The sequence below is a fragment of the Molossus molossus genome, unplaced genomic scaffold, assembly GCF_014108415.1.
Source record: "Molossus molossus isolate mMolMol1 unplaced genomic scaffold, mMolMol1.p scaffold_m16_p_17, whole genome shotgun sequence".
Classification (NCBI taxonomy): domain Eukaryota; kingdom Metazoa; phylum Chordata; class Mammalia; order Chiroptera; family Molossidae; genus Molossus; species Molossus molossus.
The window spans coordinates 23,919,596-23,942,961 of NW_023425352.1; the positions used below are offsets into that span (position 1 = coordinate 23,919,596).

At 40.8% G+C, this 23,366-nt stretch overlaps 2 protein-coding genes across 9 annotated transcripts in view; both read left to right on the top strand.

The window, feature by feature from the left end:
- Nucleotides 1-316, top strand: part of CHUK (component of inhibitor of nuclear factor kappa B kinase complex) — a 38,895-nt gene extending 38,579 nt beyond the window's left edge. For all 4 annotated transcript variants that reach the window (XM_036265321.1, XM_036265323.1, XM_036265322.1 and 1 more), the window contains exon 21: nucleotides 140-316. In XM_036265321.1, the coding sequence (XP_036121214.1) occupies nucleotides 140-169 (30 nt within the window). In that variant the 3' untranslated portion in view covers nucleotides 170-316. The remainder of the gene's footprint in view (nucleotides 1-139) is intronic.
- A 6,730-nt stretch (nucleotides 317-7,046) lies between these two features.
- The window catches only part of ERLIN1 (ER lipid raft associated 1), a 46,965-nt gene continuing 30,645 nt past the window's right edge, over nucleotides 7,047-23,366 (top strand). The window contains exons 1-7 of one of the 5 annotated variants that reach the window (XM_036265533.1): nucleotides 7,047-7,138; nucleotides 7,395-7,518; nucleotides 9,255-9,336; nucleotides 16,882-16,928; nucleotides 18,838-18,899; nucleotides 20,591-20,716; nucleotides 23,212-23,285. In XM_036265533.1, coding sequence (XP_036121426.1) covers nucleotides 7,406-7,518; nucleotides 9,255-9,336; nucleotides 16,882-16,928; nucleotides 18,838-18,899; nucleotides 20,591-20,716; nucleotides 23,212-23,285 — 504 coding nt within the window. In that variant the 5' untranslated portion in view covers nucleotides 7,047-7,138; nucleotides 7,395-7,405. Of the gene's footprint in view, nucleotides 7,139-7,394; nucleotides 7,519-9,254; nucleotides 9,337-15,806; nucleotides 15,875-16,881; nucleotides 16,929-17,500; nucleotides 17,539-18,083; nucleotides 18,119-18,837; nucleotides 18,900-20,590; nucleotides 20,717-23,211; nucleotides 23,286-23,366 lie in introns of those variants that run through there. The other 4 variants (XM_036265535.1, XM_036265534.1, XM_036265537.1 and 1 more) reach the window with 4 other exon arrangements.

Here is a 23,366-nt window from a genome sequence, read left to right on the forward strand (position 1 = left end):
TATTTATGCTTTTAATTTTTTAACTTTTGATTATAAAATGTCCAAACATACTAAGAAAACTTGCAAAAATGAACACCCATAAACCTACTGCTTACAGTCAGCAAACATCTAACTGTAATTTTTTCATGCCTGGTTTTAGAATCTTGATTGGAGTTGGTTAATAGAATGACTTGCCACTTATTCACTGTCCCCAAACCAATGGAAGTTGTTGCTGTACGTGTTCGAAGTTTGTTTTCTCCCATGAAACCATTCTCCAGACACCCTTCAGTGGAAGAAATGGCTGTGATAAAAAAAAAAAAAACTACATATGGTTTTACAAGGGCAGTATGTTGGCTTTGGGTGATTTTAACCCCTGAACAGACAGAATTTTACGTCCATGAACTTGTTTAAATATAGGTGTGCTATGTGTATATGTATTTAAGATGTACATTTAGTAATATCAAAGATAAAATGTCTGTTAATTTATAATGTATTTGAAAGCTTATGTTTTTTCATTTGTAAAAATGAGTCACTTGTTTCAGGAATCTTGTCTCATCATAAAGGTCTGCACTCCTTTATCTGTAATTCCAAAATCCAAAAAGTTCTGAAAGCAAGGTTTTTCATAATCTTGGTGACAAAACTCATTTGCTTGCAAATCTAACCTGAACTGACAGTTAAATCTACCTATACGATTTAGTGTGACTCTTCATTTATTTTGCTGCAGAAATATTAACATGTTTGATTACTGGGGGACAGGGGCTGCTGCCAGACCCTTCTAGGTATTTATGTAGTATGGTATATGCACTGAATTACCTTTCTAAAATCTGAAAATGTCATAATTCTGAAACGTCTGGCTCTAATTTCAGATAAAGGATTGTGGATCTATCATCTGTTAAGTAATTTAGAAAATACTTATTTTTAAAAAAATGTGAAATGCTTTTGTATTATAGGCAGTTTTTCACTTTTGTGTATTAAAATAGTGATTTTTAAATTACTTTTTGACTCTCTTCATTAAAATCAGATAAATATAGTTGACCCTTGAACAATGCTGGAGTTAGGGGTGTCGACCCCCCATGCAGTCAAAATCTGAGTATCACTTTAGCCTCTATAGTTGGTCCTTCTCATCTGTGAATTCAACCAGCAAAAATACTGTTTTCGAGCCATGGTTGGTTGAATCTGCAGACACAAAACCACTAAATAAGAAGGGCTAACTATTTATTTTAAAATCTATGTATAGGACTTTAGGGCAAGATGGTGGCATAGTGTTACTCGCCTCCTCCAATGACCACAACAAATTACAACTAAACTACAAAACAACCATCACCCAGAACCACTTGAAACCTAGCTGAATGAAAGTTCTACAACTAGGGAATTAAAGAAGATATGTTGAGATTAGTAGGAGGGGCAGAGATTCGGACAGGCTGGCCCCACACCCAGGTGTGACATAAAAATTGGGAGGGATATCTCAGTTACAGGGGTCTCTTCTGAGAAGTGAAAAGTCCCAGTCCCACATCAGGCCCCCCAACCCAGGGTTCAGTGCCAGGAAGATAAGTCCCTATAACTGCTGGCTGTAAAAACCAACGGGGATCGAGGCTGAGGGAGACAGGGGCTACTGGAGTGCCAGGCAGTTCCTCTTAAAAGGGCCCAACCACAGACTAACTTGAGCTCATTCCCTCTGAGCTCCAGCACTGGGGCAGCAATCTGATAGGCACCAGAGATATATGTGTATGAAATTAATTGTCCAGCATCAAGGCAAGAAAGCTGGTTGGGGGGCAGCTTCAAGACAGAAGTGCTGGCAGAGGCCATTGTTCCTTTGATGAGCTCTCCCTTGACAAAGATGGCAGGTGGGCACCAAATCTGAGACTATCAACTTGGCTCACACTGTTTGCCCCACCTTGGTGATTCCCTGAAGCCCCGCCCTGCCCAACTTTTGAGTCCACTCAAGCTGTTTCCAGTGGCTTTTCCATATGAATGACCTGTCTTGGCTCATGCTTCACATTTTCCTGAAGTCTCTCAAACAAGCAGCAGCTGGCCTTGGCATGTCCCATACCCCTCACTAAGTGGCCTCAGCCTTGGCACTAGCAGCCGCTGGCCTTGGTTCACAGCTTGGCCTCTCCTGGGGACCTCCAAGCCTAGCACAAGTAGCAGTCATCCATATATTGCTTTATATCTCATGCCAGGTGGCCCCAGGCAGAATACAGGTGGTGGCTGACCTTGGCTTGCATGTCCTGGAGGTTCCAAAGCCAGCGCACCCAGTGGACAGTTTCAGACCACATCAAAGCATCACCACCCAACCACCTCCACAAGCGACACACTCAAGGGGCAGACTCAGCAGGCACCAGAACCGTGCTGAAATAAGTCTCGCTCCATGAGGTGGGGCCCTGCACAGCTGACCCTCCACAGTGGTCAGAGGTCAAGGGTTGCAGCCAGTACTTGCAGCTGATAGGCTTGGTGGTAAATCCCTCTCATTGACATGCCAACAGCAATGAAGGCTCAATTACAAGAGGAGGATGTACACAACCCACACAAGGGGCACAATGTACCTCAAGTGCCCAGCTTGGCTGATCGGGGAGGCTGTGCCACTGGATCCTGTAGAACACCTACTACATTAGGCCACTCTACCGAGCCTAGGAGATGTAGCAGCTCTACCTAATACATAGAAATAAACACAGGGAGGCTGCCAAAATGAGGAGACAAAGATGTCCCAAATGAAAGAATAAAACAAAACTCCAGAAAAAGAATTAAACAAAATGGAGACAAGCAATATACCAGATGCAGAGTTCAAAACAATGGTTATAAGGATATTCAATAAACTTAGCAAGAACCTCAACAGCATAAAAAAGGATCAGTCAGAATTGAAGGCTACACTAACTGAACTGCAGAATAATTGACAGGGAATCAACAGTAGAGTAGATGAAGCCAAGAATCAACTCAGTGATCTGGAATATAAGGAAGCACAAAATACCCAATCAGAACAGCAAAAAGAAAAAAAGAATCCAAAAAAATGAAGACAGTTTAAGGAGCCTCTGGGACAACTTCAAGCATGCCACATTCACATCATGGGGGTGCCAGAAGGAGAAGAGAGAGCAAGAAACTGAAAACCTATTTGAAAAAAATAATGACAGCAAACTTCCCTAACATGGTGAAGTAAATAGACATACAAGTCCAGGAAGCACAGAGTCCTAAACAATATAAACCCAAAGAGACTCACACCAAGACACATCATAATTAAAATGCAAAAGGTTAAACACAAAGAGAGAATCTTAAAAGCAGCAACAGAAAAGCAGTTAGTTACCTACAAGGGAGCTCCCATTAAACTGTCAGCTGATTTTTCAACAGAAACTTTGTAGTCCAGAAGGGATTGATAAGAAATATTCAAAGTAATGAAAAGCAAGGACCTACAACCAAGATTACCCAGCAAAGCTATCATTTAGAATTGAAGGACAGATAAAGAGCTTCCCAGACAAGAAAAAGCTAAAGGAGTTAATCACCACCAAACCAAACCAGTTATATGAAATGTTAAAGGGTCTTCTTTAAGAAAAAGAAAAAAAAAAAGAACATATGAATAATAAGCCCAGCCTGGTGTGCCTTAGCAGTTATAGCATTGCCCGTGGAACAAAGAGTCACAGGTTCAATTCCAGGTCAAGGACACATACCTCAGTTGTGGGTTCAATCCCCAGCCCCAGTCAGGATCGTGCAGGAGGCAACCAATCAATGTGTCTCTCTCACACTCATGTTTCTTTCTCTCTTTCTTTCTCCATCCCACCTCCCTCCCTCCCCTCCCATTCTATCAAAAAATCAATGGAAAAATATCCTCAGGTGAGAATTAAAAAAATATATATGAACAATAAAATGGCAATAAATACCATCTATTAGCCCTGGCAGTGCTTTTCAGTGGTTAGAGCATTGGCCCATGCACTAAAGGGTTGTGTGTTTGATTCCTGATCAAGGGCAGGTGCCTGGGTTGTAGGTTTGATTCCCGGCCCAGGTTGGGGTACATGTTTGAGGCAACCAATGGATGTGTCTCTACCTCTCTGACCCCTCTTCCTTCCACTCTAAAAATCAGTGGAAAAAATATCCTTGAGTAAGGATGAACAACAATAAAATACATATTGAATCTAAAAAACAAACAAGCAGAACAAAAAAAAGACTCAGTTACGGAGAACATTTTGATAGTTGCCAGATGGGAAGGGAGTTAGGGGGATAGGTGAAAAAAGTGAAGGGATTAAGAAGTGCAAATTAGTAGTTAAATACATAATAGTCATGGGGATGTAAAGTACAGCATCAGGAATATAGTCAATATTCTAATAACTATGGTGTCAGACTGGTGTGAGATTTATTAGGATGATCACTTATTAAGTTACGTAATGTGTAATCACTGGGGTATACACCTAAAACTAATATAATAATGTATTTCAACTGTAATTGAAAAATAAAAGTGAGGAAGGAGAAAAATATATCACTATGTATAAGTAGACCCACGCAGTTCAAAACTGTGTTGTTCAAGGGTCAACTGTAGTTGAATATGGTTTGGCAAAATGGGAAGGTTCCAAGAAGTGGAACTGGAACACAAAATAACACAATGGGCTCTCACTGTACTTTCCTTAAGAATTATAAAGGACTTATAGTAAAGACAGTATTTGTAGCTTCTTTAGCATAGCCTTTTCACCTGACATAATCTCATCAACACTAATCTTATCAACCATGTCTAAAAGCCATGCTCATATTTTTCTGTAATAAACCAATGTCTAGTCACACCATCCCCTTTCTGCTTGTAGTGTTGTTTTCTCAGTCATCTAAGTTTGAAAACTTGGATTGTCTTCTAACATTTTAGTCATCTGATGCTATTGTTTCTCTAAATATAGAAATTTGACAGTCAACTGTCATAATAGTTGGTCTTTCTCTTGCATCTCTAGTTCTGGGTTTTAATCAAGAAAAATTTATTGGCCCTGGCCAGTTTGGCTCAGCGGTTAGAGCGTTGGCCTGCGGATCAGAGAGTCCCGGGTTCAGTTTCCGCTAAAGGCACACACCTCGGCCAGTTTGTCCCTGGCCCTGGTTGGGGTCGTGTGGGTGGCAACCAATCAATGTGTCTCTCTCACATCGATGTCTCTCTCTCTCTCTCTCTCTTCTCCCCTCTCTCCTTCCTGCTCTATCTGAAGATAAATGAAAAAATGTCCTCAGGTGAGGATAAAAAATAAAGAAATAAAGAAACAATTATTAGAAGATATTGAGCTAGATGCCAAAATAATAAAGTTAACAAAGACAGTACAGTAAGAAAGAATGCTTATTCTGGAGTCTGAACACTAAGCCATCCAAGCACTGAAATTACTGTTAAAGGATTGTTAACATGCTCGTGTATTGTCTAAATATTGTAATAATTGATAAAAGATCTGCTGTAGGGTAGGGCCATTTTTATGTTGTGTGGCTGGAGTGACAGACGTCAGGGTAACCTGATCAATATGATATGGGCAGGTGGTGTGAGTCAGAACAGATGATTATACTAACATCACCTCAGATTTGTTTTTGATGCATGAATTGGCCCCTCTATTTTGTTGGGTGACAACTTTTCAAAGTTGAATGGCAGTTGTGAATTGTATACATTTCATTCTCTAAATCAAGCAATATTATGAAAAACTAAAAGAATCCATTCGGAAAAATGGGATGGAATGAGTTATTTTTCATTCTTTTTAAGTTAAAATAGCTATGTTCAAATATCGTTTATCTGGAACAGACAAGGTCCCAGACATTCTTAGGTAATAAAGGGCAAATGAATAATACAGGCAAATGCATTTATTGAAAGAAGAGGGTAGAGTGGTCTGGAAGGGCTTGCTTTAATGATGACTTAGAGTCTATTTACCCCTTCCCATGTACACAGTTACTACCATTGTAACTCTGGGCCTGCAATTTCTAACCACTTTGCTTCCCTGCCTGCAATGTGTCTCCACTTTGCATACTCACTGGCCCTAAAGCACTGCTTTCCCGTATTTCCCTGCCTAAGAGGTTACAGAGCCCTCCTAGTTTACTTGTCCAGTTATGGTTCCACTGCTAGCCTTTGAACAGTAACAATTACTGCCCAACCTATTTGAATATGCTGCTCTTATTTGCCTTCTATTAGTCCATCTCACTCCTATCTCTTTTTTAGAATATGTTTTTATTGATTTTTTGGGAGAGGTAGAAACATGGATGTGAGAAACATCCATTGGCTGCCCTCCCCTCCCCCCATGGGACAACACTCAATTCACTGAGCCACAGTGGCCCGGCTATCTCTACTCTTTAACTTTGTCCTTTTTGTTTGTGGTAATATATGCACATAATGCATATTTTTAAAGAACGAAAGAATATGCAGTAAAAAGAAAGCCTCTCTTTCTATTCTCTAGCCTCCTCCCTGCAGAAAAGGTGCATTTGAGCCTTTCAAAATCTGGACCTAGCCTACCATCCCACTCCTTTCCAACATAATAGCTTCAAGGAAGCTCTGATGCTCACTGTTCCTTTTCGTTTTCCTAGAGGACCCGTTCCTATTGCTTGCATGGCCTTCATAAGGCCCTCACTAGATAGTATTCCAGCACATTAATGAGTGCTCAGAAAAATACTTGACTATGCAGTTTTAAATTGAGTATCTTCCTCTTCTGTACGTCCATTTTACTTACAAGTCTGGTTGCTCCTGAATTCAGTGCAGGACCCGCGCCTGAAGCACGTGCTTGCCACATAGGCTTCGGTATAAATCACTAAAGAAGAAATAAATGGAACAGCTACCACACTGAATGGGGGGGTGGGTCTTTGCACGCGAACAAATTGACTAGTTCGTGTCCCAGAGGCCCTCTCATTCCTCAGCATCACTGTTTACTCGAGATTTCCGACTTCTTTTCCCGAGCAGGAAACCAGCAGGGCGTAGAAAAGAATCCGCGTACTTCAGCGGGAAGTCAGCCTGAAGAATTTTGTCCCGTCCGCTCCCCGTCTTTTTAGGCGCGGGGCGAGCACAGCGTCGGCGTGCGTGCCCGCGCAGCCGCAGAACCGGCGAGTGGGCGGGGCTGGCTGTTGGCGGCGGTTGGTGCGGTGGGGAGGCGGCTGCACGTGTGGGCTGGGGCGATGCGTCATTAATTCGTGAGCGCAGTGGAGGGGTCGGCCCCCCTTCGGGCTCTGCGGCTGGACCCCCTTCCGAGTTAGTACCTTCTGCCGGGGAAGCGGGGTGTCACAACGCTCAACCAGCAGGGGCGGCCCATGGGCCGCCTTCGGCGGAGGGGTTTTCGAGGGGTAAACAGGTTCTGAGAGGAGGAATGAATGCGGGAAAGGGGACGTAGGACTCCCCAGCTCTGCGTGCAGAAGGGAGCCAGTTGTCAGGATGCAGAGAGTGGAAACCAGAGAGGGTAGGCCTCTCTCTCACGGGGCCTCGGGGGGCCCTTTCCTCCCTTATTCAGGAGAAACAAGGATGAACATGACTCAAGTCCGGGTTCTGGTGGCTGCAGTGGTGGGTCTGGTGGTCGTCCTTCTCTACTCCTCCATCCACAAGATCGAGGAAGGACACCTGGCTGTGTACTACAGGTGAGCAGCATGTGCACTCAGTTTAGGTTCCAGAGCAGGTAGAAAGAGGGCTCCCGGTAGAGTAGCATCTAGGAAGTTGTTCGCTCTGCAGCGTCGGGGAGCCCTCCAGTCCTAGGGCAGTGACTTTCGTCCCAGCTCTAGGGAGAGTATTGGAGGCCAAGGCAGGCTTTTGCAGAGCACCCTGCAGGTGTTGGACAATTTTAGTGCTGTATATTTTTTGTGCAGAGGTTGAGTCCCTACAGTTATTCCTTGTAAGCTCAATTATTTGTAGAAAAAAGGCAGGCAGCCAGTGGTCACTCCACCTGTAACTGAAGAAATGGATAAATCACTGTTGTATTCCATACAGCTGTACTGGTTTTCAGTTTGAGCTTTATATTGCTATTTAGAAACGCTGGTCCTATTTGTGATGGTTCTTTAGATTCCCTGCACCCCCTTTAAAGCACCTAGTGTCTCATTTTGGCTTATAACGCCAAAACATGATGACCATGACAATTGTTAAATTCCTGGACCTCGAGACACAGAAACATTGCATTGGTGGGCCACCTTCTTCCCACCTTGTCTGTTCTTTCAGTTTGAGGAAAGGAATGGTGTGGGATGTCTTGCTCTCTAGTTGAGCTTGAATAGCTTTGTCTTAAGCATGGTACTACCATTTCCTTTTGACATATACCGAGAGAGGACAATCTGGAGAAATTGCCATAATAATGTATTTGAAAGGGCTTCAACTTTTTCCTTGTTCCCATCATCCCCTAAAAGTGATATTTCTACTTTTAAATCTATCCTGAGTCTTACAAACTGTCTTCCCTGTGAAGCTCTAGTTTCAAATGAAATTTTAGTGATAGGTCTTAGCAAATGGAAGTCAAGCATAAAAAATGACAGATTAGTTCATATTTCCATCTAGTTCAGCATTGTCTTCCTGGTAGTAAAATCAAGGAAGGAACTGTTCAAGGTGTGGCTCTCAAAAAATTAGGGATAGACCTCAAACAGTTCATCTTTTCTAAGTTATTTGTTACGAATTCTTTGCAAACCTATTTCTATTTTTAGTTAGAAAGCTAAGTTCTATGAAGTTACTCTTCACTGTGTAAAATAAGACTTCTGTTTTATATTTGCCCTCCAGGTGCCTCTTTTTTATAATTTCCAAGATGTGCTTAGTTCTCATATTTCAGAATTTAATGAACAAGTCCACAGTGATATTCTCCTTGCTTTTAGTCTTACTCTCTCACCCTTTATCTTCCCATGCTGATTTTTAAAAAATAAATTTTATGGACCCAGTATTTTAATTGCCTTACTGTATAGGTAGATTCTTCTTCCTTGAAAGTTTGTTATTTTTTTTAATCTGGTGGTTAAAATGCATTATATTTTGAACTGGCTCGTGTTATGCACAATTAAAATAAAGTAAAAACCATTAGAATTTTTTCACAAGTATTTTTCTGATGGTTAAAAACCAATGAAAATCCTTTGTACCTGGGAGCAGTGTTGGGGACCCAGAGGTATGGTTGGTCCAGCTTATGAAACAAGGTGTAGCATCAGCAGTTTAATGTGTTGTGTTTGTTTTTTTCTACCACCTTAGCTATGGCAGATATTTTAGGAACCAGCAGTTGTTCATCATGAGTAATTCATATTAGTGAGGCTTTAATAGGTCAATTGCATGAGTAAGAGTGAATACTTATGATAGCATTTTATATTTGAAAAGAGAATTTCTCTTTATAATCTTGTCAAATCGAAACATCTTTTTGCAGGGGAGGAGCTTTACTAACTAGCCCCAGTGGACCAGGCTATCATATCATGTTGCCTTTTATTACAACATTCAGATCTGTGCAGGTAAGTGATTTCTAAAGAAGTCCCTACCCTGGATAGACAGGTGTGACAGGAACAGTTGCCACATTTGTGGGTGGAGATAGATTTCCTTATTGCTTAAGCAAATGGTGGTATTTACTTAAATGCAGGAGTTAAAGTTCAGAGTACAGTTGTCACAGCACAGGTTATGATTTTGAACCACCTCATTGTCTTGAAGTATATAAGAAGAGCTAGACAACTCAGAAGAACTGACTTCTCACATCTATATAGTGGTATGGAGAAGGTTTTCTGTTGTCGCTGTCAAAAGCAGGACTTGAGAACACAACTAGAAATATAAACCAGTGATTGCTTCATTTAGAACAGTGTTTGGTTTCCATAGAGGCAAGCTCCTGGACTACTGTTAACACGGAGGATCTGAATTTTTATTTTTATTTTTATTTTTTATCCTCACCCGAGGACATTTTTCCATTTTTTGCACAGATAGAGTGGGAGGGAGAGAGTGGAAGAGAGTGAGAGAGAGAAACATCGACGTGAAAGGGACACATCGAGTGGCTGCCACCCACACGACCAACCAGGGCCGGGGACAAACTGCAACCGAGGTGCATGCCCTTAGCGGGAACCGAACCCGGGTCTCTCCGGACTGCAGGCCGATGTTCTAACCGCTGAGCCAAACCGGCCAGGGTGGATCTGAATTTTTTTTTTTTTTTTTTTTTATCCTCACCCGAGGACATTTTTCCATTTTTTGTACAGATAGAGTGGGAGGAAGAGAGAGGAAGAGAGAGAGAGAGAAACATCGACGTGAAGGGACACATCGAGTGGCTGCCACCCGCACGACCAACCAGGGCCAGGGACAAACTGCAACCAAAGTACGTGCCCTTAGCGGGAACCGAACCCGGGTCTCTCCGGACCGCAGGCGGACGCTCTAACCGCTGAGCCAAACTGGCCAGGGCTGGATCTGAATTTTTATACACAGCTTTTCTCCTCACATATTTTGCCTGGGACATGAAGCACAATTTTATATGGAACCTTAAGGAATGTTCTATTGATAGCATTCCAGAATATTTGAAGTAGTGTCTTATGATTGAGACACTTAGTAAATACCTTTTGGCATAACAAAATGACAAAATAAGATTAGATTGTGACTACTTTTGTAAACTCTGTGATCATAAATCTTTAGATTCAGAAGTTTGTCTACTATCTGCTATTTTTTCAGAACTGAAGAAAATTTAATATATTTAATCTTGTAATTCAAGTCTAGGCTTCTTGCTAACTGAGAGTTTCATTATGAATATTTAAATCCTCCAGGTTTCCTTCCGGTTCATTTTTAGATGGTTTATGGCAAGAATTTGTATCTGTTGAAGTGAAATGTGCTCTTCCTTTAGTCAGACTGATTTTCATATTTTTTTAATCCTCACCCGAGGACACTTTTGCATTCATTTTCAGATAGAGAGAGAGGGAGAGAAGAAGAGAGAGAGAGAGAAACATCTATGTGAGAGAGACACATCGAGTGGTTGCCACCCACATGACCCCAACTAGAGCCGGGGACAAACTGCAACCGACGTACGTGCCCTTAGCAGGAACCGAACCCGGGTCTCTCTGGACCACAGGCCGATGCTCTTAACTGCTGGGTCAAACCAGCCAGGGCTGATTTCCATATTCTTTTCTCTATCTTATTCACTCTTGCCTTGGTTCATGCCGTCACCTCTTCTCTCCCCATCTTTCTCTTCATTTCTTCTCTCCTGTCTAAATCTTGCCATCCTTCATAAGGCTCATTGCAAATCCCTGTTCTAATCTATAGCTCTGAAAGTCTCTACTATAAATTTTTGCCCTTGGTCTTGTTTCTTATTTTGTTTTGTTAATCCTCACTCGAGGATATTTTTCCATTGATTTTTAGACAGAATGGAAGGGAAGGAGAAGAGAGACAGATAGACAGACAGACATCAATATGAGAAAACCATCTATTGGTTGCCTCCCGAACAACTCAACTGGAGCCAGGGATCAAACCTGCAACCCAGGTACATGCCCTTGACTGGAATCGAACCCACATAGCTTTGGTCTGCTGGCCGATGCTCTAACTGCTGCGTCATACAGGCCGGGGCTTAATAATGTTGTATTCTATAAGTTTTTGTGTGTATTTTCTTTTTTTCAATACTTCATACTTTTTTATATATATATATTTTTTTTTCTTGTGCAGCTGGTGTGGCTCAGTGGTTGAGCATCGACCCATGCACCAAGAGGGCGCTGGTTTGATTGCCAGTCAGGGCACATGCTCAGGTTGTGGGCCAGATCCCCAGTGGGGGGGTTGCAAGAGGTGGCCAGTTGATATTCTCTCTCATTGATGTTTCTATTGCTCTCTCCCTGTCCCTTCCTCTCTCTCTAAAAATCAATAAAAAATTATTTATTGACTGGCCGCCTCTTGCCTGCCATCCACTGGGGATCTGGCCAACAACCTGGGCATGTGCCCTGACCAGGAATTGAACCGGCGACCTCTTGGTGCATGGGTTGATGCTCAACCAGTGAGCCACACCGGCCAGGCCGTGTTTCCTTTGTAGAAAATCTCCAAGCTTCTTGAAGGCAGGGATTGTAATCCATTTATATTGTTGACCTTTCTACTTGTGAAAGTTGTTAAATTGAGCAGTATGGTTTAGTGAATGTGGGACCAAAGGAGGGACATCTGTAATAAAAAATAATAGTTAATAATAATAAAACCTCATTATTGTTAAAAAAAAAAATGTGGGGCCAGGAACCTGGAGACTTAGTTTCTGGCTCTGACATCAATTAATTACGCACATGACTGCAAAAATCACTTCACTGCTGTAGATTTCAATTATTTCTCTGTGAAAGAAGGAGTTTTAATTACATGACCTCACCAACAGCCAAAACAGCTTATAATGATGTTGTCAATGGCACCATCAGACCCTTAGCGATTAGGAGATTTTGTAGACCTGTTCAAAGCCAGACAAATCTATTTTATATCTCTAGGATATACTAAGCCTTCTTGGAGCTTAGTATATTGAGTCATACCGATGCAGAGATATATAGGAGAGATACAGATATTAAACACTAAGTTTTTAGAGTTTAATTGCACATGCAACAAGTACAATATAGTGTGCATATATATTTACTCATATATTCTTATAATACAAGAAATGGAAATGAAATTAGTAAAGCGATTTCAGTGTCAACAAATATACTTTGCATTTACAAAAAAATTAAGTGGTGGAACCAGTGTGACTAACTAGGAATGTCCTTTAACAGTACATTTTAGGAAAGAATTATATTAATAAAACCCTTATAAGAAATTGTTCTTATAGCCCTGGCCAGTTTGGCTCAGCAGTTAGAGCATCAGGCCAAAATTGAGGGTTCAATTCCGGTCAAGGTCAAATAACCTCAGTTGTGTTTGAGTCCCTGGCCCTGGTCGGGGTCATGCAGGAGGCAACCAATTGATGTGTGTGAGTCGTCCCCCCCACCCCACCCCCTTCTGAAAATAAATGGAAAAATATCCTTGGGTGAGGATTTAAAAAAAAAAGAAATTGGTCTTATACAAATGAGACACGAAAAGTTTTTATGAAGTTTTGGAACACATTAGAAGACATAGCCTTCTATGTTGATAGATATGGAAATTGAATTAGATTAATGTTTTGAAGGAAATACGGAAAATTGAACTCACCTCTTTGTCAACTTCTCTCATTCTACCTAGAACCTGTCACTATGTTTACCATCACGCTATCTCTCAACCCCAGAGTTACATTCTTTTCTTTTCCCTCTGTAATTTTATGTGCAACCAGTTATTAAATCTTTTTTCTATATATTGTCCTGGATGGACAGCTTTTAATTTCCATGCCCTTTACTAAATCAATCTAAATAAATTAATACTTCAGCTTCCCAGCTCATTTTCTTGCCTCTAAATATGCTGGATACTAAGAACCACATCACATATGAGCAAAGGAATGAAGGAAAAAACTTTTTTTTTATCCTCACGCAAGGACATTTTTTCCATTTTTTTGTTCAGATAGAGTGGGAGGGAGAGTGAGGAAGAGAGAGAGAGAGAGAGAAACATCGATGTGAAAGGGACACATTGAGTGGTTGCCACCCGCACGACCCAACCAGGACCGGGGACAAACTGCAACCGAGGTACGTGCCCTTAGTGGGAACTGAACCCGGGTCTTTCTGGACCACAGGCCGACGCTCTAACCGCTGAGCCAAACCGGCCAGGGCAAGGAAAAAACTTTTTTTTTTAATCTTTATTGTTGAATGTAAAATGTATTACAGATGTTCCACATTTTTCTCTCATTGACCCCCTCTTCCCCACTCCCGCCCCCCTCCCGCCTTTTCCCATACTATTGTCTGTGTCCATTGGTTATGCATATAAGTTCTTTGGTTTATTTCTTCCCACCCCCCACCCCCCAGCCCCTTTCCCTTTGAGGTTTGTCAGTCTAGCATTGAATTTGTACTTCGTAATCTCTTCACCTTTTTCACCCATTCCCCCAACCCTCCTCCCATCTGGCAGCCAACAAAATGTTCTTTGTATCTATGAGAATGTTTCTGTTCTACCTGTTCATTTTGTTTGTAGATTCCATTGTTCATAGATATGTATTCATTGCCATTTTGTTTGTTCATATATTTTATCTTTTTCTTCAAAAAGACCCTTCATCATTTCATATAATAACGGTTTGGTGGTGATGAACTCCTTTAACTTTTTCTTGTCTGGGAACCTCTTTATACAGCCATCGATTCTAAATGACAGCTTTGCAGGATAGAGTAATCTTGGTTGTAGGTTCTTGGTTTTCATCACTCTGAATATTTCTTGCCACTCCCTTCTGGCCTGCAAAGTTTCTTTTGAGAAATCAGCTGACAGTCTTATGGGAACTCCCTTGTAGGTAACTAACTTCTTTTCTCTTGCTGCTTTTAAGATTCTCTCTTTGTCTTGAACCTTTTGCATTTTGATGATGATGTGTCTTGGTGTGGGCCTCTTGGGGTTCATCTTGTTTGGGGCTCTCTGTGCTTCCTGGAATTGTATGTCTGTTTCCTTCACCAAGTTAGGAAAGTTTTCTGCCATTGTTTCAAACGGGTTTTCAATTTCTTCTCTCTCTTTTCCTTCTGTCACCCCCAAGATGCAAATGTTGGCATGCTTGAAGTTGTCCCAGAGGCTCCTTACACTATCCTCATTTTTTTGGGATTCTTTTTTCTTTTTGCTGTTCTGATTGGGCGTTTTTTGCTTCCTTATATTCCAAATCGATAGTTTGCTTCTTGGATTTACGTACTCTACTATTGAATCTGTGTAAATTATTCTTTATTTCAGTTAATGCCTCCTTCAATTCTGACTCTGCATCCATAATTTCTGACTGGTCCTTTTTTATGCTCTTGAGGCCCTCACTAAGTTCATTGAGCATCCTTATAAGCAGTATTTTGAACTCAGCATCTGTTAGGTTGCTTATCTCCATTTCGCTTAGTTCTTTTCTTGGGTTTTTGTTCTGTTCTTTCATTGGGGACCTGTTTCTTTGTCTCCTCATTTTGGCTGCCTCCCTGTGTTTGTTTCTGTGTATTACTTAGTAACGAGAGGTATGGGGCTCGCTGAGACCAGATGCTGCTCGTTTGAAAGAATTTAGGAAAAACCTGAAGCAGGATCCAAGACAGGCCAATCCTATGGTTAAGCAACTGGCAACAGCTTGGGTGGGCTTGAAAGTTGGGTGGGGCGGGGCCTCAGGGAGTCAGCAGGGCGGGGCTACCAGTGTGAGCCAGGTTGCTGGAGTCCCAGATATGGCAGCTGTCTGCCGCCCCAGGAACTCACCAAAGGAACAAAGGCCTCTGACAGCACGTTTGTCTCGGAGAAAGCCCCCTCTCCAGCCCTCGCTCCAGTGCCAAACAGCTCAGTTCTTCCCTGTATGTCTCTGGTGCCTCTCGAGCTGCCTCCCCTCCAAGCTTAGAGGGAGAGAGTCCGATAAGTCTGTACGTGGGCCCTTTAAGAGGAGCTGCCTGGGGCTCCAGCTACTTCAGCTTCCCTGAGCCTCAGTTTCCAATGGTTTTTCCAGCCAGAAGTTATGGGGACTTTTCTTCCTGGCACTGGAACCCTGAGCGGGGCACCTGGTGTGGGACAGGGATCTCTCAGTCCTCAGGAAGGACCTTCCTAGCTGAGGTGTCCTCCTGATTTTTATCCGCCACTTGTGGGTGTGGGACCAGCCCGTCTGCCTCCGCCCCTCCTACCAGTCTGGATGTGGCTGCTGCTTTAATTCCGTAGTTGTAGGTCTTCCATTCAGCTTGATTTCCGGTGGTTTTGAATGATGGTTGTTCTGTGGTTTAGTTGTAACTTTGATGTCGTTGTGGGAGGACGCGATACCACTTTACCTATGCCGCCATCTTAACCGGAAGTGTCCGTTTTTGATATATTTATTTTGTGGCTGTATATAAGACGGACTAGGGATTTCCCAAGCCCCTCCCTCCCTCCTACGAACATGCAGGGCCCCCTACCTAATGTCACCATGTTCTCTTCTCAGAATTTCAACTTTCATCTATTTTGCCCCTACTGCTGCAGGCAAGCCAATCTGCTTCGTGTCACTTTCATGTACGGTTTGTCCTCAATTTTGTGTATTTGAATAGGATATTTATTGAACCTAAGATGTTTCTCTGCTTCATCTGTTCTTATTTCTCCCCCTTTAGATCTGGCTTATAAATACTTCAGAGAGCTTTTCAACCTATCATTTTACTCTCTGCCATTGTTAATACCTAACAATTCAGTTTATATTCTGTTATTTTATACCTGTTAAAGATTACTTTGTACAGCTTTTATCTCCTGTGTTGGATAATGAGCTCTTTGGAAACAGGGACCATGTTTCCTTTCTCCTTTGTATTCCATAAAGTAATAATGTTGCTGTGTGCTTAGTAAGGTACAGTGTGTCTAGAATATACTCATTAGGTATTCACATATTGGAGGCCTTAGAGTGCAATAGAGAATCATTCTGGATCCAAAGGGGCAGAGTAAGTACCAGGTTGTTGGTTCACTGGAAGGAAGCAGTGCTGGTGGTGGCAATTCTGTTAAAAGGGAAATTGAACAGACTATTTGAGAGATTACTAGGGCCTAAACTAAAATATTGACTATAGCTTCAGAGAAAATGATTGCTGTTCAGTTCAAGGGTACCTTTGAGTTGTAGACTACTTGTATATATATAATAGTTATCTTGTACCATCATCACAGACAGTAATATTAGCAGTGGAATCAAAGTTCAAAGCACAAGTCCTTGTAGTAATATTAAGTAATGGGTAAATTATATCCTTTGTAATCCCAGGCCAGCTCTAGGCAAATAAGGGGGCTCTGAGAGGTTGAACATTGAAACTTGCCTAGTGCATCCTAATTCAAACATTAGCTATAAGATATTTTGTCTCAAAGCTTTCATGTCTACTAGGATACAAAAAGAAATTATTTTGGTAGCTAATCTTTGGTGACTAAAATTGTAATGGAACTCTGCTATGCTTACCTCTCAGTAGTTCTCCAGAGGTTTTTCCTCTGGGACCAGTAGTTCTTTGACGATATGTATCCTGAGTATTGATATTGAGATATATTTTCCTCCCCAGACAACACTACAAACCGATGAAGTTAAAAATGTGCCTTGTGGAACAAGGTAAGCTTTCCCCTCATTTACCAACCTCCCTTTAGATCAGATAGAGTTTCTGTTCATAAGCCGTGATCACTTAAACATCTTCAAGAAGGCATGAAGGTAACTCCAGGAGATTTCTCTTCTGAGTATTATTTGAGGAAAGCCCTATCTCCAAATAGGAGCTTTCCATCTTAAGAGCCATTAGTGTGTTATTGAAAAGAACCAGCAGACCTAACTTAATGTATCAGCACTGCCACATCTGCTTTGAGATTTTTTTTAACTAGACTTTACTTTGTAGAGCACTTTTAGGTTCATAGCTAAATTGAGCAAAAAGTACAGAGAGTTCTCATACCCTCCTTGCTGCCACACATGCCTTTATTGACTTTGCCAACCTTAGTTCTCTCATTTGTAAAAATCAGGTAATAAGAACTATCTTGCAGTTATACTAAGGAATAGAATTAGTATATATAAGGTGCCTAACCCAGCACCTGATCCAGTGCTCAGGAACAGATAGTTTAAAATGAAATTGTCTCATTTGTCATCTGTAGTATTAAAAGCCATCTAATTTAGAGTTTCTAATTCAGTAGGTCTGGAATGAGGCCCAAGAATTTGCATTTCTAACAGAAGTTCCCAGGTGATGCTAATGCTACTGCTGGTCTTAGGACCTTACTTTGAACATAGCTGTGATAAAGAGTTTTAAGGAAAGAAAGGCAAGCAAGGCACAGATAATTTCTAGAATATAATTAGTACATTGAATTGTATCAAAGAAGAATGTAAAATAGAAGGTATTGCCCTGGCTGTTTGGCTTAGCAGTTAGAGCGCTGGCCCACGGACCAGAGAGACCCTGGTTCGGTTCCCGTTAAGGGCACATACCTTGGTTGCAGTTCGTCCCCAGCCCCAATTGGGGTCGTGTGGGTAGCAATCAGTCAATGTGTCTCTCTCTCTTCCTCCCGCTCTATCTGAAGTTAAATGCAAAAATCAAAATAGAAGGTATTTTTTAAATGCTCTATTTTAAGTGACTAAAATATCTATTGCAAGCTTATATACAAGAGGCTTTGACATTAATGGAAGGACAGAAATGCTTTTTAAAAGGGAGCAAATTTCCTGTGTTTTAAGTTAATATATTTGATAAGTTCTCCTTAGGTCTATCTGTAACTTTCTTTTATGGATTCCCTTTAGAGATGACACAAAATTGGCAGCTGGTGAGATTTTGGGTAAATTTCATGTTCATCTTTTTGCTTTCCTATTTTTTTTCAAATTTTTATTTTTAGTGAGCATGTATTACTCTTTTTTTATCAAGGGGAAAAAATGTCATTGTAAGTTGGTAGGAAGGCTTAGTTGTTTAGTTTCAACATTTCTAACTTCATGTGTCTCAAGTTAAAGTTCACATGCCCCTCACGGTAGGCCAGGAAGTATAGGAAGCTACTAATTAACAAGACCTGTCTTTCTAGAGTGTCAGTTTTACTTGGGAAATTTTTTTTTTATATACTAGAATGAATACAGATAAAGTGTAGATAAAAACTCATGATGAATTATTAAGAAAAGGCAGGAAACCAGTAGAATTTTAGACTGTGGCTGGCCTCCATATCTCCTGAGGAACCATTGTATTTGGTTTCTTGATGGAAGACTTGGAGACAAGCACTGCTTTATCTGTTGGCTTCTGTTAATAAGGGCAAAGTGTTAAGCAGCTTTCGGTTATAGGGTTAGTCTTCATGTGAGCTGAATTGATCACAACGTTACAGAGGTGAACTTTTGTTCTGAGAGGAACTAGGTGAGTGTGTGTTTAGGGTTATTTGAGTAGTGATTAGTGGAGTCAGTAGTATATGTCTTTAGATTTTCCTTCTTAATTTCTGTTGTGTGAGATATGTTTGATGATCTGGGATTATAGTAGATTTGTGTTTGGCTCACACTTTTTCCATTTTTTTTTTTTTAGTGGTGGAGTCATGATCTATATTGACCGAATAGAGGTGGTTAATAAGTTGGCCCCTTGTGCAGGTATGGTACTGATCTGTTCTTTTGTTTTTATAGTTACGATCAGAATATTTATAACTGAGAGATTCCCTGAGGAATAGAATGATACTTTTAAAGTTTTATGACCTCATTTATTTCTGATATGTATAAAAAAATAATTGCTGGAATATTTTTCATTTCTATGGAATGGTGGCAGAAATAGGTTACAAGTCTTGAACAGAATTGACTTTCTGCAACTATATGGGTTACTCTTTGTTTTTAAAGAGCAAGACAGTAATTATTTCTAGAATTTCCAGAAAGTAGAATTTTCTCCAGTCAGAATGAGAGATAATTTTCATGCATGCTAAAAATCTATAACTGATCAATTTCTGGGCCACATTGACTTGTGACCTTCGAAAAATCTTTTCTGGTTGAGATTTTCTGTGCTTGCAAAGCAATCCAAAAGTCCTCAGTGTGGGGAAAACATTTTCTTGGTAAAAGATGAAAACCCAGAGATGGAGTGGGTACTGTTAAAAAACTTAATTAGGCCCTGGCTGATTTGGCTGACCAGTTAGAATGACTGCCTGCAGACCAATGAGTCACAGGTTCGATTCCAGTCAAGGGCACGTGCCTTGGTTATGGTTCGTCCCGGCTCTGATCAGGGACTTGCGGGAGGCAGCCCGTTGATGTGTCTCTCTCACATCAATTTTTCTCTCTCTCTCTGAAGATAAATAGAAAAATATCCTCAGGTGAGGATTTTAAAAAATTAGTTCTGAAGAAAATCTGCCTTTTTTTGGTGGCAACAAATTATCTTAACCATTTTTTAAGTTTACAGTTAGTGATATTAAATACATTCACACTGTTATGCAACCATCACCATCTCCATCTTTATAACTCTTTTCACTTTGCAAAGTGAAACTCTGTAACCAATGAACAATAATTCTTCATTTCCCTTTCTCTTCAGCCCCTGGCAACTACCATTCTGCTTTCTGTTTCTTTGATTCTTACTACTCTAAATCCCTTATATAAGTGGAATCATATGTTATTTGTCTTTGGGACTTGCTTATTTCACTTAGCATAGTGTTCTCAAGGTTCAGGTGTGGTCTAGCATGTGCCCTTAGGCACATTTCTGAAATTCTGTTTCTCGGTTTCCTCAATTAGAGTTTTTTGTGAGAATTTAATGCTAATGTATGTAAATTGCCTGACTTAAAACCTGGTGTAATAAATGTTTGCTCCTTTCCCTTCTAGTCTGGTGTCTTTTTTAACAGTCTTTAGAAACTGCCTTTTTGAAAAGGGGCTTTTGCAGCTGCTTCCTTCTTTTATTCTCACTGTTTCTCAATTCAGGCCCTCTTTACCTCTTAGCTAAACTTTTGCTTTGCAGTAATTGCCTTACACTTCCCTGCTTCTGATCTTTGTGCCTCACAATTCATCTTTATACTGCTGCCAAAGTACAAATCTGATTATACCATGCCCTTGCTTGAAAACTTTCAGTTCCTTATTACCTCCAAGATATGTGTACTTTTCTTAGTATGGAATTCAAAGCTTGCCTATTAGAATTACAAATGCAGTAATACCTTGAATATTGAGGACAAGGAACATTCCAAGGTTTGTGAGTTGTGTTTCATGTTTTCACTGTTTTATTGGCACTTTTCCGCATGTGTATTGTATCAGTGTAACTTTTACCTTGGTTGAGTTAGAAGATACATGGGTAAACATGGATTGTACCTCTCCTTCAGTGTTTGATATCGTGAGGAACTACACTGCAGACTATGACAAGACTTTAATCTTCAATAAAATCCACCATGAACTGAATCAGTTTTGCAGTGCCCATACACTCCAAGAAGTTTACATTGAGTTGTTTGGTAAGTGTCTTACTTGTTTTGAATAACCAATTGGAAATCTTGTTCAACTCATTTATGGACGCTATAATAACATTAGTAAACATGTTATTTGAGCATTCCTTCTGAATTTATAATAGAGCAGTTGTCTTTAAAATATTCTTTATCTTAAGCTTAAATTTCTTAGGTTTAAATTAAGTAGTTAACTCAGACAAGATGGTTTATGAATGATAACCATTTCTGAAATGCGTAATACATAACTTGGTGGAAATGAGAAAAAGATCATTACTTACAGACTATATTCTGTTTTTACTGTGATAACTTACTAAAAATTAGCTTTGTTGCTATTTTAATAGATAATTTGGGGAATTTAGAAGTTTGTGTCTTGGAGTTTCCCATGACCCACCTACATGTTTGATGATTTGCTAGGAGGACTGACAGGACTCAGTATATAGTTGTACTCTCAGCTAAGATGTATTACAGCAAAAGGATGCAAAGTAAAATCAGCAAAAGGGGAAGGCATATGGGTGAAATCTGAAGGAAACCAGGCACAAGCTTTCAAGAGTGTTCTCCCAGTGGAGTCAAGCAGGATGCACTTAATCACTCCAGCACTGAATTGTGACAACACATGTGAAATGTTATCTACTTAGGGAGCTCATTAGAGACTCACTGCTCAGGCTTTTTTGGGGGGGCTGGTTATATAGGCACCCTTTGCCTGGTACATACCAAAATTCCAGACTCCAGAAGGAAAGCAGGCGTTTGGCATAAACCACATTGTTTGTATAAACAATTTAAGCACAGTTAAGTTATTCTTTATCAATTTTGGGTTTGGTGGGATCTCTCTCTGAATCCAAGTTCCCAGGTGAGACGGCGAGGGCCAACTTGAAAACAGTCCTTTCTAAGGATGACAGCTGCAGGCCTCTTATATTTACTCTTTTTCTGCACAAATTACTTTTCATTTATAATAGTGAAAACTCTGACCAGGGATTGGGTTGTTGCTATTGGCTGCTCACTACTTCTTCCTGAAATTCTTAGTGAATTTCTTTTTTTTTTTTATCCTCACCCGAGGACATTTTTTCATTTTTTGTTCAGACAGTGGGAGGGAGAGAGAGAGAGAGAGAGAAACATAGACGTGAAAGGGACACATGGAGTGGTTGCCACTTGCATGACCCAACCAGGGCTGGGGACAAACTGCAACCGAGGCACGTGCCCTTAGCAGGAACCGAACCCTGGTCTCTCTGGACCGCAGGCCGACGCTCTAACCGCTGAGCCAAACCGTCCAGGGCTCTCTTTTTTAAATTTTAAACATGGAGGTGAGTCGTGGTACATGGGTGGATGCTCAACCACTGAGCCACACCGGCTGAGCATTAGTGAATTTCTTAACGGCATGCAGTTAATCAGTTTAGAAATCTACCAATTGATTCCTCGATATTGACAACTATTGGGATGGTGTATGAGAAAACTGATCTGTCCTGATTTGTCACATCACCCATCTTTTTAATGGTGAAAGTAATGCTGAGATAGATCAACAATTCATGAGTTACAAGGCCAAATGAAGTGACATCTTTATTGTCAATTCTTGTGTGCTTTAAAGACCTTCCTGTGAGCGCTTCACACCCCTACCCCCTTTTTATTTCTTTACGACTTTATTTTTAGAGAGAGAGGAAGGGAGGCGGAGAGAGAGCTAGAAACATCGATGCGAGAGAACATCGATTGGCCACCTCCTGTGTGCTCCCCACTGGGGATTTGGCCCACAACCTGGGCATGTGCCCTGACCAGAAATTGAACCGGTAACCTCTTGGTATATGGGTAGATGCTCAATCACTGAGCCCCACCAGCTGGGCTCCCCCCTCTATTTTTAAATCCAAAATAATAGGCAGAAGTTTGTGGAAATGAAATTTAGTTATTTGGGGTAAAGACTGACTGAAGATAAGAATTTTTTACAATGAGAGTCAGGACATGTGTTAAGTAGCAACACTGAGCCCTGGCTGGTTTGGCTCAGCGGTAGAGCATCAGCCTGCGGTCCAGAGAGACCCAGGTTTGGTTCCCGCTAAGGGCATGTACCTCGGTTTCAGTTTGTCCCCGGCCCTGGTTGGGTTGTGCGGATGGCAACCACTCGATGTGTCCCTTTCACGTTGATATTTTTCTCTCTCTCTCTCCCTCCCACTGTCTGAACAAAAAATGGAAAGATGTCCTCAGGTGAGGATGAAAAAAAAAAAGTAACAACACTGAATTGATATTAGAGACCTAAAGTTTTTATGTATTGAATTAACTTAATTTCTTTGATAATTCCTCACACTTTCTCCCACACAAAAGGAAAACTAAAAATATATATATTCTGTGTGTGTGTGTATCACATATATTTGCTTTTACACATGTGTGAAGCACTTTAAGTTCTGTGAAAGAATAGTTCCATGGAAACTCTGTCTATTAATGGTTGGTTTTGTTTTGATATTAATACAATGTAAAAAACTTTTTTTGAGTGTCATGAGAGCTGTTGTTTTTGGCTTCAAAAACAGATCAAATAGATGAAAACCTGAAGCAAGCTCTGCAGAAAGATTTAAATGTCATGGCACCAGGCCTCATCATACAGGTAAGTCTTTTTTCTAGAGAAATTCTCTGGGAATTTTGAGAGCTTTGAATTTAATCAGACTGAATTTAACAAGTTCTTTCA